The sequence below is a fragment of the Cygnus olor genome, chromosome 8 (assembly GCF_009769625.2).
Source record: "Cygnus olor isolate bCygOlo1 chromosome 8, bCygOlo1.pri.v2, whole genome shotgun sequence".
Lineage (NCBI taxonomy): Eukaryota > Metazoa > Chordata > Aves > Anseriformes > Anatidae > Cygnus > Cygnus olor.
Genome location: NC_049176.1, coordinates 9,043,379 through 9,060,857, shown reverse-complemented (window position 1 = coordinate 9,060,857; position 17,479 = coordinate 9,043,379). Strand labels below are relative to the sequence as shown.

General features: G+C 62.9%; 1 protein-coding gene across 1 annotated transcript; it reads left to right on the top strand.

Annotated features, from left to right (window-relative positions):
• CRIP2 (cysteine rich protein 2) lies at positions 1–11,766 on the top strand. The gene is made up of 8 exons (XM_040566014.1): positions 1–149; positions 7,774–7,868; positions 9,578–9,635; positions 10,072–10,212; positions 10,298–10,366; positions 10,550–10,644; positions 10,803–10,860; positions 10,945–11,766. The coding sequence occupies exons 1-8, from the start codon at positions 107–109 to the stop codon at positions 11,010–11,012; spliced, it is 627 nt and encodes a 208-aa protein (XP_040421948.1). The 5' UTR covers positions 1–106; the 3' UTR covers positions 11,013–11,766.
• Positions 11,767–17,479: the final 5,713 nt, after the last annotated feature.

Genomic DNA, 17,479 nt, shown 5'->3' with positions numbered 1-17,479 from the left:
CGCGGCCAATGGGCGGGGGCCGGGCGGAGCGGGGCGCACGGCTCGGCACGGCACGGCTCGGCTCGGCTCGGCTCGGCTCGGCTCCGCACCGCTCAGCTCCCCAGCCATGGCATCCAAGTGCCCCAAGTGCGACAAGACCGTGTATTTCGGTGAGCGCCCCCCCGGGGGTCCCCGCTGCATCCCCAGGTCCCCCCGGCCCGGGGCGCATCCCCGCCCGGCTCCCCCCCCCGCCGCCCCCCGCCGCCCCCGGCCGAGCTGCGGGATGCTGCGGGTGGTCCTGGGGCGGGTGGCGCTGGGGGGTTGCTGCTGGCACCCCCCGGGTTGGAGGTGGCGAAGCTTGGGGAGAGGGGTCCTGGGCGCGCCGGGTGCGCCCACCCCCGGGTGCTCCGCATGGGGGGGCTGCGGGGGGGCGTCCCGGTGTCCGCAGGGTTGGGGGGTGGCCCGGAGGGAAAATGGGCCCGGGGGGGGCGGGTCCAGGTGCTGGGGTCCCTCGGTGCGGGGCAGCAGGAGGTGGCAGGTGCAGGCACGCCCGACCCCGGCCAATTTGCTCCCTGCGACATCGGGGCCGGGTGTGCGGCTCCCCCTTGCCCCCCCGGCTGGGTGAGCCTGCCCACGTTTTGGGGTTCTCCGGTGTGTCCCCAAAGGGTCAGGGCTTGGGGTTCTGCCTCGGTGTGCCCGGGGTGGGGTGGCGGCCGGCTGGGGGCAATGGGGTCTCTGCTAGGCATTCCGCTGCGGGGGGGATTTGGGGGTGCCACCTGCCCGTGCCCCTCCCTGCCCCTTGCCCTCCCGGGCACCAGGGCCCGGCCCCCGGCACGTTTGGTTGTGGAGGAATCCCGAAGGGAGCTGGAGGTGCCCGGGCGTTTGAAGCACCGGCAGCTTTCATTCCTTTCCAGCCATCTCCAAGTAAACACAGAGAAATAGGAATTTGCTGTCTTCCTCCTTTAAATAAACCTATTTGTGTGGGGGTGGGAACGGCTCGGCCTCTGGGATGTCCTGCCTCGTGTGAATCTTTTCCTTTTTAAGCAGAAAATAGCCCGTCTGTCCGGCCAGCTGGGCACGGCCGGCCCGGGGTCAGAGCGGCTCCTCCTGCCCCGCCGGAGGCAGCCTGGCCATGCAGGAGGGGACACGCCAGGGCGATGGCCGGGGGGACACGGAGCTGCTCCCTGGGCGTGTGCCACCCTCTTCCCTCCCGCAGCTCCCCGGAGATGGCCAGGACACCCCTGTGCAGGTCCTGGTTGGCTCCGCCGGTCCTGTCCCCCTCGGGGACACCCAGGGTGGCAGGAGGGAGGTGGCCGCTGCCACGATGGGGCGGTGACACCGTCCCCCCCAGCACCCCGTGGGAGAGCGTGGGGAGTGAGTCAAAGCGGGAGCTGGCCAAAAAACTTCTCCTCGCTCGGTGTTGAAATAGGCTGGAGCGTGTCCCCGCTGACGTCTTCGGCTTTTCCTTGAGGAACCGCCCAGGCTCCCACAGAATAAACCCGTGTGGGTTTATTCAGTGCATGGGAAGTGAGCAAAACCTCTGTGCCAGCTGTCTTGGGGGCTGGGATGAGATGGAGCAGGGGACGAGGCCGGCAGCGGGCAGGGGTTACCCCCAGTAGGATCCCGCCACGGGGCTTTGGGGTGCGCCTCGGCTGCCCCTGGCAGAACAAGGAGCCCCTCTTATAAAGCCCCGCTTGTCCAGGAGCACGGCCCGACGGTGCTGAATGAACGCTGGCAGCCCGGGCTTCTTGGATGCTTGGCATTGTAGCCTGGGGTCACGTGCGAGAAATGCCACCGCGTCCCGCTCCGGCCCTGCGCAGTCGTCCTGCGGGATGCCGCCCGCTGGCTGAGCGGCTGACCAAACCAGCAGTAATTGGTACCGGTGGAAAACTCATTTCCAGCCCGCCTGTTGCTTCGAGCTCCCTGGAAAAATCCAGCAGACTCCTCCCTGTAGTCAGAAGGATGTGGGCGTTTCCTGAGCTGCAGAATGAGCTTTTATTCTTTAAAAAGCATAGGGAAATATAAAAATAGTTTGCTGGCTTTTTTTCTTTTTTTTTTAAAGCGCGTTCAGATCTGCTCGCCGCTGTTTCCAGTAGGACTGGGCTGCTCGGCCAACCTTTCCCCTTTTGGGGCCGGCCCCGTGCGCACGCGGCGGCCACTTGCTGCTCCCACGCTGGCAGGTGCCGGAGGGACTGGTGTATCCTGGAGCCAAAGTGCTGCAGATTTCCTGAGCTCCCTTTTGTGCTACCAGCCTTAAATGAGTTTTGCAGGGTCCCCCGGCTGTGCGGGCTGGGAGCCGTGACCGAGCCTTTCCGCCTCCCTTCCTGCCCTTTTCCCAGGGATGGTCGGGACGGCGGCGCGGGAAGCTTCCTGTGTTCCCGCGCGGCGATTCCTGAGCGCGAGGCACCCGAAAGCCCCGGGGACAACACGGACACGTGGGTGTGGGTGCGAGCCAGCCTTGCTCGGAGGGGCTCGCCGCCGCTGCCAGCCTCGTGGCTCGGAGGCATGGCTACGGCATGCCGGGGTGCTCACCCCGCTGAGCCCGAGCAGAAATCCCAGCTGCAGAAGCAACCCCGCAATTAATAAGTAACCGCCGTCCTTGGGCCAGGCGCTGCTCGTTCCAGTGGGCAGCCAGCAGTGGCAGGAGGGCTTTATTTCCACCCAGCTCCTAACAAAGGGGCCGCCCTCCGAGCGCGGCACAGCCTCCCGCAGGGAGCGCGCAAAACGTGAACGGAGGGCGCTGCGGCTCCTGGCTCCCAGCGCAGGGCCCTGCCGGGGGCAGGATGGGGCTGCGGGGAGCTGAAGGACGGGCTGATGAGCGTGAGCCGTTCCCGCAGGGAAACAGCGCGAGCTGTAGGAATGAACCCTGGGAGGGAGGGCGGGAGCGAGGTCCCTGCCCCTTGGCTCTCGCGCACGGTAAATGCACGGCTACCGCGTGGTGCGGAGCTGGCGGAGCTGTGGACGTGTCCCTGTCCCCTGGGCAGGCTGGTGGGGGTGACGCGAGCTTCTGTGCTGCACCTCTAGCATGGAAGATGGGGACCGGGTCAGCTCGTGCTCGGTGCGAGCTCCCCGTGCTCCATCCACCCTCATGGTCCCCGGTAGCAGCCCGCGGATGGGGAGAGGTGGCAGGGCCGGGGAGGGGGAAGGAAAGGAGAGGAAAGGCGGAGCAGGAACGCCCAAGCGAGAGGTAATGGAAAATCTGTCTCTGTAACATTACGATCAAATAGAGAGAGCAGGGCGTGTGCCGTGGTGCCGCTTCCAGCTGCGGTGGGGTGGCAGTGCCCATGCCACGGGGCAGGAAGGTTGGGGGACAGGTCCTGGGGCGTGCTGCGGGGCAGCTCCGGTGCTGCAGCTCGCAGGGAGGTGCCGAGCATCCCCTGCCACCTGTGTTAATGCTGTGTTGCCGCAGGCCTGGCCTGAGCCCCTGGGGCACCAGCGGGACAGGGAAGCGAGAGGCTCGAGGAGAGGCTGGGTGTGCAGCCCGCCATGGGAAGGGATGAGGAGCCGCTGGCAGACAGGAGCAGCCAGGTGCACGCAGCCTCTGCCTGAGTCCAGAGAGGAAAATCTGCACAGGGGGAATGGCAGCACCGAGCTGTGCCCGCGCAGAGCAGAGCCGTGGGGCTGTGGGCACGGCAGGGGCACAGCTGCTCCTGCATCGCCCCAAGGCCTCGGAGCCAGACATGGGCCAGGAAACTCTCATCCTCCCAGCGCTGCCCGTCACAGATCGTATCAGCGCACGGGAGGCACGCGGTGCTCTGGACCAGCAGTTACCCGGGAGAGGTTGTGCCTGTGTGCCTGCCCGGGCTCACCCTGTGCGCTCTGCCTGTTATTCACCATTTCGTGGTGACGCAGGGCCCCGAGCAGAAGGAGCGAGGCTGGCAGAAGGCAGACAAAGGCAGAAGGTGCTTTCTATCCAGTCGCGTCCCCTGGGAGCCACAAGCTCAGGGACTCGGGGTATGGGTGCCAGGAGCTTGTTGGAGCTCCCGCAGGCAGCGCGTATCTGTGGCTCAGAGAGAGCTCCTGCCGCTCGCTGCCTCCACCCCCGGGGCAGAAGGAAATGGCCTCACAGGGGAGCAGCCACGTTTGGCACGCTGCTGCAGCGGCCGCTCTTGTCCCAGCTGTGCTGCGCCAGGGCCGTGTGGCTGCCCTGCTCCCTGGGGGGGTCCCTGCGTGGCGGGGCTGCGCTGTAGCAGGAAAGCAGCTGATTTCTGGGGCTTGGCCCTGGCTGGAGGAAAGGAGCAGTGAGGAGCATCCCTAGGGGCTGCAGCTCGGCTGCACGGTGGTGCCTGGTTGTGTATCCCGGTGACCCAGGGGAATGTGCCTACAGGAGCACTGCCGGTGCCCTCCCAGCACCGGCTCTTATCTCTCTTTTTTTTTTTTTTTTTTTCAATTTTCCTTTGTGCCTGCGACCGCTTTGAAGCGCATCTGCAGTCGGTCTGACAGCATGACAGCATCCCTCTCTCCTCCAGGGATGCCTGTCGCTGGGTCCCCGCGGGGATTTGGCATCTCTGTGGCTGAGCTGGGCTTTGTCCGCGCAGGGAGGCGATGGGATGGACGGGCCCCACTCGTTGGCACACGCCCCGCCACCTTCATGGCGAGGCAGAGCTGATGTCAGCCCGTAGAAAAGCCTGGGTGAGGGCTCGGCACCCGGCCCCCCGCGGGGAGGAGGGACGCTCCTTCCCCGTTCCCATCCCGAAAAGATGCGTGCTCTGCTCGCCGCTCGCCCACGCCGGCTGCCTTGCCCGGGCACGGCGGGTAATTAAGGGATGAGCCGCGGTGTCTCGGGGTGGAGCTCCCCCAGCAGCCCGGGGAGCAGCCCCATCCCAATCCTTGCTCCGTCTGCCTCGGCTCCGGGGTGGGATAGGATGTGCCGCCGGGCGTCCCCGGGGAAGCCAGCTGGAAAATCCCAGTGGGAAGGGAGGGGAGGGAAGGCCGCGGGCTGGCTCCCAGGAGCAGAGGCAGCGGCTCTGCCTGGTGAGCGCGAAGGCGCCGGAGGCAGCCAGGTTCCCACCCTCGCCGCGAGTCCCGCTGCCAGCGGGCTCAGCCTGCCGGCGCCCGCCCACGGCGGGGCTGATAACCGGCAGACAGAGCGCCGGTCCTGCAGCCCTCCCAAATCCCGGGGGGTGCCTGGGATGTGGATAGCGGGGGGCAGCGGGCGCCCAGGTTCCCTCCGTTCCCCGCGTGGGCACGGAGCCGTGCCGCAGCAGTGTGCCATGCCACGGGGCGCGGTGAGGAGCCGGCGTCCTGCAGCCGGGCACCTCAAAGCCCATGGTGGGGGGTCCCGGGGGTCCCCGCCGTGGCAGGGGATGAGGCTGGAGGCGTCGTCACCGGAGCTGATGCAACCGCGGAGCAGCCGTGGCTGGGTGACAGGAAATCTGGCCGCTGGAGCTTTCTCTCCGCAGTGATTTATGGGGCAGCGCAAACACAAACGGGACGCCGCTGCCCTGGAAATGGGCTGGGCTGGCTCCAAGCTGTTTCCTCTGCCCGGGGTGAACAATGCAGCCCGAAAGCCGCCCCGGCTGAGCGGGGTCTGAGCGCCTGGCTCTGCTCCCTGTCCCCTGGGAGCCTTTGTTTGCGGCCAGGGGACATCTGACCAACCTCTGGGCAGCCTGACAGGGGGCTCGGCATTTCTACACGAGGACAAGGGGTGGCCCCGGTGGCTCCCGGGATGTCCCCATGTGCCAGGAGCAGGACAGCGCACCGAGCCACCTCGTCCCTCCTGCCCCGTCCCCTGCCAGGGGCTGCAGGTGCCTGCGAGGTCTGGGGAGCAGCAGGGTTTTACAGCTGCCTGAGATGTTCCCGGGGGGGAATCTCATCTCCCAGGGGCAGGAAGGAGGTCGCGTGAGCCATGGCCAGCTGTAAGTGCCACGGCCTCTGCAAAACACTGCTGGGAGTTTCCTCCTGCGGCTCCTTGCTTTGCACCGGGGGTGCGACGGGGCGGAGGTGACGCAGCCGAAATGGCCTGGCTGTGCAGCCACTGTGACAAAGCCGAGCGGCTCTTTGGCCCCAAGCCTCTGGCTCGGCTTTCAGCCGGTCACGCTCCATTTCCCTCCCAGGGGAGGCTGCCCTGTGTGCCGGGGAGGAACGGGCAGCAGCAGTGCATCCCACCGCCCTCTTCTGCACCGGGTTCAGCCCAGCAGTGTGGTCTCGCACGTGACCCACGTGCCACCAGGGCATTTGTCCGGTCACTGTCACCGCGAGGCCAAATTCAGTTCAGCCCCTGCAGCCTGCTGAGCCCACGCGGGGATACCCGGGGCTCGTGCTGGCCCCGCTGCTGCTGCGCACGCAGAAAGCCCCGGGCGGGCAGGGAAGCGTCTCCTTTGTGTGCCGCCCCTTGTGACCCGCGTGCGGCCGAACCCGGGGCTCCAGCAAATTTCTGTCTGCGTGAGAAGCCTGCTGACCCCGCCGGGGATTTTGGTTGCGCAAAGCCTGCCTGCTCCTGCCTCCTGCTCGCTGCAGAAGCTCCTCTTGCTCAGTCACGGTTTAGAGACGCTTCGTTTGGAGACAGCCCGTGCTTCCCTTGGGGTGCTCTGCCTTTACCTCTGCGGCTCGCCCGCCGCCCTGCCTCGCACCGGGGCTGATGTTTGGGGTGCTGAGGGCAGTTATTTCGGCTTATCTTGGTGCTGCGGCGTGCCCTGGGCGCAGCTGTTTGCCCTTGGAGGAGGGCGGCTCTTGAAGCCAGGACCTGCCCACGGAGCTCTTGGCCTCCAACTTGACCTGATGCAAGCTGGAGACATTTGCTGAAGCCCTTTTTATTGGGGCGGAAAGGTGCTGGAAAACAGGCCACCATGGAGGAGGTGTTCCTGCAGAGCAGGGCCGAGCTTCGGTTGCACTTTTATTTGCTCGTTAAATATTTTATTTGGCCCTTACGACTTTGTTTTACAGAGGCTTTAATGGGATGGTGCTGCTTTCCAGCTGTCTGCGCGTGTGCGCGAGGGGCGGGAGGGCGCAAGGTGACACCCCGACCCCTGGAGCGAGGTGGGGAGGAGGTGGGGGCTGTGGGGGGAGATACAGAGAGCAGCGGGGCTCGGGGAGGTGCATGGTGCCTGCCTGAGTGCTATCCACAGGGTGGAGAAAGGGTCCCACAAACCGCAGTGGTCCCCCGGGCCCGCAGAGGAGTACGGATGGGGATGTGGGATGAGGTCCCTGGAGCTGTGCAGCAGGGATAGCCAGAGGAGGTGCATTTGTGGAACCGGTCTCAAAGCGTTTTCCCTCCCCGAACTGGATGCTCTGAAGCCGTTTCTGGTGCCTGCAGCCAGTCGCTTCGCAGGTGCGCAGCGCGCAGGGACCGTGCCCGGTACCCATCTGCACGTCGCACCCGTGCACCCACAGACGGGCGTCTTCCAGGGCCAAAATCCGTCCTGGGTGACTCCGGGGGCCGTCTGCCATCCCGTCCTCCCAGCCGGAGGCACGGCAGCCGAGGCATGAAAATGAGCAGGAGCCGGCGGGGCCGGCGCGACGGGCTGGGTGGGGCCGGGTGGGCATGGCAACTCCAAATATTTGAATGGAGCAGGGCCGCTCGGGGTAACGCGGCAGCAAAAATAGACACGGGGGAGTAGGAAGGAACGTGCTACTGCTGCCGGAGCAGCGTGCTGGGGAGGGCGGCTGTGCCACGACAGAGCTGTCACCCCGGGGATGCTGGGCCTGCGGCGAAGTGGCCAGCGTGCACGGCGAGGGAAGGGGGTGCGAGCACATCGGTGGGGCAGCCCCGCACCAAACGCAGCCCCTCTCGTGCCCGGGTTTGTGCAGAGGTGCCAGGCAGTCGCTCACCCGCTCTCTCGTGTCTCCCCGCAGCCGAGAAGGTCTCCTCCCTGGGCAAGGACTGGCACAAGTTCTGCCTGAAGTGCGAGCGCTGCAACAAGACCCTGACCCCGGGCGGGCACGCTGAGGTAAGAGCTGCTGGGGGGTGAAGTGGGGAGGCAGGAGCAATGGGGTTGGGGCCAAACCCAACTTCCTGCCCTCGTCCTGCAGCCCGCAAGCCCTTCCCTTGGCACGTAATCAGCGCCGGAGGGGCCCAGGGCTCGCTGTGCCTCCGTGTGGCCTTGCCCGTGGTGCAGGCACCCACCAGACCCGCGAGCATCTCCGCTCACAGGCCCCGGAGGAAGGAATGGAGGAAGGGGAGCCGCCGCCCCAACCGGGGAGCCGCTTGCATTCCCTGCGCAGCTACTAATGGAGCTAAAAAAGCCCCGAATCCATTTAAAATGTAAATATTTGGAGAAGCTGAAGCAGCAGGGGCTGTGCCAACACGCCAGGGGGGAACTGATGGACTCCCCTGGGCTCTCCAGTGCCCCGGGGAGGGGGAAGTCCCAGGAACCAGTTTGGGGAAGGTGCCCGACGCCGTGCCCAGCAAGGACCGGGAGCATGATGGTGCTGTGACGGCAGGTGCTGAGCCCTCGGAGCAACTGTGTTTGCCTCGTGTGGCTCCCCGCCGTGACACGCCGTGCCCCGGATCTCGCACGGTGCCTGTCATGCCAAAGTGTCACCAGCTCCTTAGCGGCGCAGCTGAGGGGCAGCTGGTGGCAGCAGGGACAGCCGTGCTGGCTGGGGACGGGCAGCGAACGGGGCTGTGAGCCCCCAGCCCTGTAGGGGAGGCTGGGTCCATGTTTCGGGTTGGGTTAAGGCCACGAATTTGCCTTTTCTCCATATAAGGCCGGATTCTGCTCCGGGGGGACGGCAGCCAAGCCCCCAGTGACTGTGCCGAGAGCAGGATTTGGCCCTTCCCAGCTTTTTCCCCCCCAAAGCCAGCTTGTTTGGCCAGGTTGGGAAGGTGTCGCGGGGAGACCGACTAAATGTTTACCCTCCCTTCCGACACGGAGTGCTCTGAGGACGCCGATATTTTTGCCCAGCAGCTGCTTGCTCCCAGCCAGCTGCCCGCTGGCCTGCCCAGCTCTGAGCCCTCTCCCTCTGCACAGCTGCACTGGGAGGGGCGAGGGGAAGGGAATGAAGGGGCTGCGCTCACTTTGCTCCGTTACCTCCCTCTCCGACGGCTGGAGAAGATTCTTCTCACCCAGCCCTGCCACTCTGCTTGTTTGGGCAAGGCATGGTTGTTTTGCAGCGGAGGGGACAGAGGGCAGGGGCATGGGACAAAAAGCAGGGCTGTGACACTGGGCCTTGTGAAAGCCTGCGGCCAGCGGTGTAGAGGGACAAACGCTCTTTCTTTTCTCTTGGCCTCTGTTCCAGTGGCCCGTGAGAAGCCGCTGCTGGAGCTGCACGACGTTATCTGGGGCCCTGGCAGCCCCAGCCTTTCCCCTCCGCCAGCGGCTCTCGTGGGCGGCCGCATGGGAGAAGGGCCCTGGTGCTTATCGCCCGCTTCGTGCCTTCCTCTGATAGCCGGCCCCAGCCGATAGCGGGGCCGATAGCGGGGCTGATGGCAGCGGGGCTGGGACCGGTGCCCGCATGAGGCCTCTGATCTCGGGCCAAGCGAGGGGCACAGCGGCGAGGCTGGAGGTGAAGCTGAGCAGAAGCCCTCTCCTGGCCTTGCCAGGGTGTGTGGAGATGTCCCGGGGCTGGGCAGGGGGTGGGATGGAGCTGGTGATCAGCTGGATCGGTGCTCAGCTGGTGATCACCGCCCAGCACCCTAACACCCCTCTCTCCCCAGCATGACGGGAAGCCCTTCTGCCACAAGCCCTGCTACGCGACGCTGTTTGGCCCCAAAGGTACGTCTGGGCTCTGCTCGGGGATGCTGGGGGGGCTGCTCCCCCCAGCCTCGTCTGCTCCCATCCCCACGGCCCTAAAAAGCCCCAGGAGTCGGGCTGGTGTGGGCTGAAGCGGTCCCAAACCTGCAGAAACTGTGAAAAGGGATAGGAGAGGGAGGGATCAATCCTGACAGCAGTCAATCCTGACAGCTGTCTCTCTCTTTTATTTTTTTAATTAAAAAAAGAGACAATTTTCCGTTCAAACAGAAGGTGGAGTCACTCTCCCATCCCAAACACAGCTGCAGAAAGCCTGGGTCAGGAGACAGCAAGCTGGGGCCGAGGCTCTGGGGCTCATCAGGGACAGGGGTGCCCAGGGGAGGTGGGACGGGGCCGGGCGGAGGATGGAGACCCCCGGGTGGCTCTGGGGACGCTGCAGCCTCTCTGTCCCCCTGCACAGGGGTGAACATCGGTGGCGCCGGGTCCTACATCTACGAGAAGCCGCAGATCGAGGGGCAGACCGCCCCGGGGCCCATCGAGCACCCGGCGAAGGTGGAAGAGAGGAAGGTGAACGCCGCGCCGCCCAAGGGACCCAGCAAAGGTGAGGGGTGGGGGGCATGGGCAACAGGGGTGTTCAGCTGGGTGCTAGCCGGGGTGTCCCACACTTGTGTCCCCTTGTCTTCCAGCCTCCAGCGTCACCACCTTCACTGGGGAGCCCAACATGTGCCCGCGCTGCGGCAAGAGGGTCTACTTTGGTAAGTCTGCGAGCGGGCACTGGGCGGTGTGTGGTGTCCACAGGACCCCTGGGGCATGGGGGGGTCTAGAAGGGGGGTCTGGGGTCTGTATACACGGAGGTGAGGTCCCTGTGGGGCATTCTGGCCACCCCCTGCGTGTTGGTGACCCGTGTGGGTGACCGTCCCTGCTTGTCCCCGCTGCAGCCGAGAAGGTGACCTCGCTGGGGAAGGACTGGCACCGGCCCTGCCTACGCTGCGAGCGCTGCAGCAAGACGCTGACCCCCGGGGGCCACGCTGAGGTAAGGGCAGCCCCACCGGGCCCCCACGCTGCAGGGGCCCCGTGCCGAGCCGAGCCGTGCCGAGCTGCGCTGTGCCACCACGAGAGGGCAGAGCGGCTCCACGCGTCCCGAGCCGCGTGTCCCCACGGGTGACGCGTTTGTCTCTTTGCCTGGTACAGCACGACGGACAGCCCTACTGCCACAAGCCCTGCTACGGGATCCTCTTTGGGCCGAAGGGTGAGTGCTGGGGACGCAGGACTGGGGGAACACCAACACGCATCCCACCCGTATCCTCACCCCCACGCGTGTCCCTCCTTGCAGGTGTCAACACCGGAGCCGTGGGCAGCTACATCTACGACAAAGACCCCGAGGCGAAGAACCAGCCGTAGGGCAGCCCCCTGCCCGCCCGCTCGGTGCCCCCGCACTAACCTCCCGCTTGTAGAAGTAGCTGGAGCGGCCCTTCGCCTCGGAGCTGTGCTCTCTCTGCTGTCTCTACTGCGGGCAGGACGGCCCTGCCCTCCGGGTTATATATCATAGTCTCTAATATAAGCTTCAGTGTTTAAAGGCAAAGGTTGAAGGCGGCTCTGCTCGTCCCCAATGCGCTCTGCCTTCCTCTCCCTCCCTCTATCCACCCCCCTCAGCGCAGGAGGCAGCTTTGTGGCTGTGTAGCATCCCGCAGCATTCAGGGATGCCATCGCTGGTGACACCCACGTCCCCTAGGGGCTCTGGTCTTCCCAAGCTGCATGCCCAGCTCCAGCAATCGAGGGGCTGGCACCTCCCTGTGTCCCCATCCTTGCACCCTCAGGGCATCCCCATCCCTGCACCCGTGCTCTGCTGCGGGGCCCAGCTGCTCCCCACGTCCGGGGGCAGAGCGCATTGGGCTCGCGGCTCGGCTGGGCGGTGTGGCCCCCGCCTGCTTTCCCGAGCCCAAGGTTTCTCGTCGTGGTTGTTTATTTATAAGTTGTTGTAAGTGTGCTCCTCGCCGCGGAGAGTGGTGCCGCCTGGGTCTTGCCCCGTCCCCTGCACGCATGCCCAGCCCCGCTGCTTGCGCTGCCCACCAGGCCGGGCCCTGCGGCGCCAGCGCCGTGCGCTCCCCGGGCTCCCAGAGTTTTGTTATTTGCTGACAATAAAGGTTTTGAGAGATGTGGTGTGTGGCTGAGCTCTGGGGGCGCCCTCCTGCCCCGGTCTGTTCCTCGTGGGGCAACACGGAGTGGCCCCAGCCTGTGCCGGGGCGGTGGGGCTGGAGCACCAGGGGCACCCTGGCATGGCCTGGCTGGAGGCAGGAGCAGAGCAGGTTTGTCACTTAGTGCTGCTAGAGTCCACCGCACAACACGGCTGGAGTCCAGGGCTTTCTTCCTTGTTTTCCTTGCAAAGGAAGCATGCCCCGTCGCTTGTTCCCCACCGTGCTGCTGTCCCACAGTGGCCATCTGCAGAGGCAAGTGGGACACCACCTTCTCCACTCTTCTGCCCCACACGCAGAGCTCCAGCCTGGCCCAGCTGAGCACCTGCGTTTTGGACAGGGTTACCATGCCTCCCAAACAGCAGGTGCTCCAAACACTATGTTTGTGGGAGAAAACGGGTCCTGGTGCCTCCCCAAATGTCTTGCAGCCTTGTGGCACTGCTGCAGGGCTGTTCCTGGCTAGTCCAAACACTGGCTGCAGCATCCCTGGAGCTGCTCCATTGCCCACAGGGAGCACTCCGTCATGGTGGCATCTCCCTGGGCTTTGTTGCCCAGCAGGACCATGCCAGAGGAGCTGCTGGTATGGGAGCTCCTGGCTTGCCCTCTCCCAGCAGCGGCTGCAGCAGCCCGCAGCCTTTTCCCAGGCACGATGGGCTCGGCCGCAGCAGTTCCTGTGCCCGGGAAGCGGATGTTTGTGTCTGGTGGGGTTCTCGTGGAGACCTGACCGCTCCGAGCCCGAGGCTCCTTCCCTCATCCTGTGGCTGACATTTACAAGGTTGCAGCACTGCACCGTGCAGCACCTGGGCTGGGACCAGGGTACCTCATTGCCCTCTGTTGCAGGTGAGGCCACTGGCACACTGCAATGTGGCAGGGAGGCTAACAGCACTGGTCACAGCTGTTGCCACATCAGCAAGCTAGCACCAATCAAGCTGTGCTGCTCTCCTGGCAAGCCTTATTTACTTACCATCATTAATTAACAAGCTTAATAAACCCACCTCTTTGCTAGCAGTGCCCCTGGCACTCTAGGTGCTGCCCACACTCAACACAAGGGGGGACATGAGGCTTGAGGCGTGGTGCTGGGCTGCATGGGCTGGGGACGTGGCTGAGCATGGCATGGTGTGATGTGAGCCACTCCCAGGCGGCAGCTCTCAAAGGCAGGATTTTATTTTGTTTGGGTGGAGTTGGCTTTTTTTCTTCTCTCTCTTTTTTTTTTTTTTTCTTGCTTACATTTTTTTTTCCTCAAGAGAGTTTCATTGGGGAAAAACTAAAAATAGTCAAAATTCAGCTCTGTGCAAGTGAGAAGCCTGCCTGCTCAGGGAGAGCCTAGCTGCTGGGCTGCAGGTAGGTGACATCCCATCTCTGTGCCCCCCTGCAGCCTGGGGACATGGTGAGGGCACTGGGCACCACTCATGGCAGAAGGTGGCCACCAGGTACCATAGGTCCCTGTGAGGTGGGTGCTAAGAGCAGGCATCTGAAGGACTTGGTGGGGTTTTGGGGCCCCCCATGGGGTTATCCGCCTGCATGCCAAAGGTTTGAGGTTGTCCTGGTGCAGCACAGCAGTGCTTTGCTCGAGCCGGGAGGGCAGCTCTAGCCTCTGATCCTTGCTGCATTTTTGTATTTATTTTTGGGAGACCTATGTGAGCTGAAAAAGGCCCCTTACTGCCAAAAGGGGCTTGGAAAACATCTTTCCCCTCGGGGATGTCAAGTATTTTATTATTTTTTTCAGCTAGGACTTGCTGGTGGGATAAGAAACTTGGAGAGGGCCGGTGATTACAGACATGCTCTCCAGGGTACGGAAGAAAACAGACCAAAGTGGATGCAGCTTTGCCTGGAAATCCCCCAGGCGCCATGAACTTATCCCATCCAATTAGCCTTGCTCGCTTCCCTGGGAGTCAGCAGAGCCCAGCATGGTGCCGTGCCCTGCAGCAGGCTTCTCCTTGCTGGTGGCAGAACAGGGATCCCACCGGATGCCACCATGCACTGGTGTTGGATGCATTTTTGGGGCAGTCTGGGTGACGGGATGCTGATGTCCCTGTTAGTGACCTGGAAAAGGGAATGATGAGCATACAAATGCTGGTCCCAGAAGGACTGGGTGAGGGCAGGAATGACGGGGCAGTCCTGTGACGTGAAGTCAGAGCCAGTCTGTGCAGGGGAGAGATGCCATGGCTGTCTGACAGCCAAGGGTCTCATAGGGCTCCCCGCTGTCCTCAGCTGTCTAGCACCAGCTAGAAAGCTGCCAGGGCCTCCAGGTGTGCTCTAACACCCCTTGGGGGCCTCACTGTGCTCTCCTGCATACTCTACCAAAACTTTGAAGTCTCCCAGGCATCTCTAGAGGCATCCCAGGGCACCAATATACCCTCATGCGCCTTAGGGGCCTCCAAGTGCTCTCTAGAGAGCCCTAGAGGCCTCCCAATGTGCCCTAGGGGCCTCCCAGGGCCTTCCAGTGCATTCTCGGTTGCCCTAGGAGCCTCCTATTGCGCCCTAGAGGCCTCCCAGGGAGAAGGCCCTGCAAGGTGTCTGTGGGGAGCTAGATTACACTGGGACATACTGGGTGCTCTAGGCCACACTAGGAGGCCTTTAGTGTTCCTTAGAGTATACTAGAGTAAACTGTATAGAGTAAACTCCAGCGAGGCCCTCAGGGGATGCTAGTCTACACTGTAAGGTGTGATAGACCCCCAGAAGGTACTAGAGAGCACTGGAGGGCCGCAGCAAGACTCATGGCTGCACTGGGAGGCCTCTAGGGCATCCTTGAGGACACTGGGTGGCACTGGAAGGCGTTCAGGGAGAGCTAGAGCACGCTGGGGGCCCCTGGTAGACATGCACAGACTGTAGAGCAGAGTGGAGGTTCATTGGAGGTGTGCAGTGAGCACTGAAAGGCCTTTAGGGCACCCTAGAGGACACTGGTGAGCCTTGAAAGGCCTCCAGCTAACGCTAGAGCACACTGCAGGGCCCTGGAAGGCCTCGAGCGTGCCCTCGAGTGCACTAGAGCGCCTTGCGAGTCCTCCAGGGGGCACTAAATTAAAGTAATCTAGGCACTACGCTTGTGTAATTAATCTAGACACTGCTAAAGCAATCTAGAGACGCTCCCAAGGGCCGGGAAATGCCCGCAGCACTACAGAGCAGCACTGACCCACATAGAGCCGGCGAGGCTGTGGCTGGGAGTGCGGCTGGGCAGGAAAGCAGGACAGATTTAAAGCATTTGCTGGGGACTCAATACGTAGTAGCCAAAAGGGATAAAGTGCTGGAAGGTGTGATTTAAGAGGGAGTATTAAAAGGGGCCCCGTGAACAAAGCTTGCTTCCATGTGGGCCAAGAACCACTCTGATGCTCCCTGAAGGCAATGGAGCGGCTCTCGCTTGCTTGGCTGGGCTTCGGCTTGGCCCCAGGGAGAGGTTAAAGTGATGGGTCTAAATCCTGGAGAGGGTATAGGAGGGCAGGCAGGGATACAGTAGGAGGAGGAACAACATGAAACCATGCAAAGGAGGATTAGAGCTGTAAATCTCCCTGCCAGTGTGCTGGGAGAGCTGCAGCAGTGGCGGTGCAGACCGTGGCTGCCTGTTGGAAGCTGCTGGGCTCCGCAGCAGCCTGTATATCACTGATGGGTTTCCAGAGGTGTGAGCAGCTGGGGACCACCCTGGGGACTCCTGGAGTGCCCTGGGGCTGGATGTGGGGCAGATCTGGGGGAGGAATAGCTGTGCTAATGGGATGGAGGTGTGCATGCTGCTGTTGGGGCTTGCATGCTACACAACCCATGGCTGCTCTCTTCTTCCCTCTCTTTGCACTCACTCTGTCCCGATTTCTCTGCCTTGCACCTGTCCTGTTGCAGTAAGGCAGAGCCAAGCAGCCCTGTCTGAAACAGGGGTGCAGCCTCGCAGCATTTGGGCTGTCTGTCTCCCTGTCTGTGACACCACTGCAGAGAACATGGTCTTCTGGCAGTGGGTCTCCCTTATCACACCATTATCACATCAACAACCCCACTGCAGAGGGCAAACACCGCTGGGCAGTAAACCAGGGAGTTCCCCCGCAATAAGGGCTGTGCTGCAGGAGAGGGCGTTGGACCAGGACTCATCATCTGTACCTGGGTGAGTAATGGGGTGCCTGGGGGTCCTGCACTCTGTTCCCCTTCTCCTCACCTTGACTACTAGGAGCGAGTGAGTTTTTAACCACGACTGAAAGGTGTGGTATCAGCAGCCTGTAACTGGCCCAGGCTGAGCGGCACAGCTGATCCCTACAGCAGGGTATGGCAGGGCAGGGAGGTGGCCCTGGTGTGAGCAGAGCCCACAGGGTGCTGAGCACCCCCAGCTCCAAGACAGCTTCCCAAAGTAGCAGCATCCTCAGCCAGCCTGGCCGCGGGCGGGTGCGATCGCTGCAACAGAAACAGCTGCGGCCATGCCAGGAAAATGCACCAAACCCTCCCACAGAGGGCTTCGGCCAGGAGATTTCCTGGGGCTGCCGCTAATGGAAAGCTTGCAGGGAAGAGCAGATGGTAACGGAGCTTTTTGGCCAGACTGTATGCGGGGAGACAGTGGGAAGCTGTGCCTGGATGAAATTTGAGGAGATTTTCCATGTCACTGGGACTTGGAGGGATTGGAGAGGTTCTCCTGTCCCATGTCTGGAAATCCCAGACACACCCCAAGCATGGACCTGCAGCCAGGCATCCTCCTGAGCATGCCCTCAATGGGACCGGTGTGCCCCTGCCCTGTGTGCCACTGCCACCCTGGGCAGTAGTATGGGAGCTGTTGGCACTGGGTGTATCGCCTCTGAGCGCGCATGGGCATAGGGCCAGGCTGTGGATACGGACCCAAAAATGTTTGCTTCCATGAGCCGCCTGCCCTGAACCCTTTGCAGGAGCAGGAGCTAAGCCCTGCAAGAGCATGTGTCTGTTACAGCGTGCGTGGTATCACATTTACGGCGTGATAACGATTCACGCCCATGCTCCCGAGGTTTTGTGTTGGCCTGACAAGTGACTGCCGTGGGCAGCCAGCAGCCTTAGCAGGGCTGGAAATGTTTGTGCACTTTCTGCTAGAAACAACTGTGTGATTGTCCGTGGGCACGGGGGACGGACTCTGGGCTGCGTCTGCACAAACAGGGCAGGGAATGTGTTCTGCGGTCTCAAACCATTTTGTATTGAAGGTCCAGCGTGGTGAATGTCCCCCACAGCAGCCAGTTTTTGGGGCAGCCCCGTCCCTTCCCACAGTGCAGCCAGGCACAGGCATCGCTCAGGGCATTTCCCGCTGCCACCTTGTTCCCGATCCGTCCCAGCCCTCAGCCACCTGTCAGCTTTATGAAGACGTACCCCAGATTTTTCCTTAGGGCATAAATTGGTTGACAGCCTGCTCCATGCGGCTGTTCCCAGTGCAGGGGTAATGGGATTAACTGCGTGCAGACCTGGGGGCAATGCCAGGTGAGTGCGTGCCCCCCCTGCGCACCCTGGTGTCCCTCCCACCTTTCCATGGGAACCCACATCTGGCAGCTTCTCCCAGCCCATGCTGGGCTTTTTAAGCCGCCCTGTAATTTTCTTGTCAAATTAGTCACATATTGGGCTCGGGAGGACATAGTTTACAACAAATCGTCTCGGCTGAGTGGGCCTGCAACATGCAGGCTGAAAAATGGCCGAGGAGGGGAATTTTGCAGAAGCTGCAGTTGTCTGACCGCTTGGAAAACGCTGGCTGAGCCC

What these genes read in the sequence shown, in the direction of transcription:
- CRIP2 (XM_040566014.1), top strand. Translation starts at nt 107, where the DNA reads ATGGCATCCAAGTGCCCCAAGTGCGACAAGACCGTGTATTTCG. An exon ending in GCCCAAGGGACCCAGCAAAG is followed by an intron (nt 10,213 to 10,297) that starts GTGAGGGGTGGG and finishes CTTGTCTTCCAG; the next exon opens with CCTCCAGCGTCACCACCTTC. An exon ending in GATCCTCTTTGGGCCGAAGG is followed by an intron (nt 10,861 to 10,944) that starts GTGAGTGCTGGG and finishes CCCTCCTTGCAG; the next exon opens with GTGTCAACACCGGAGCCGTG.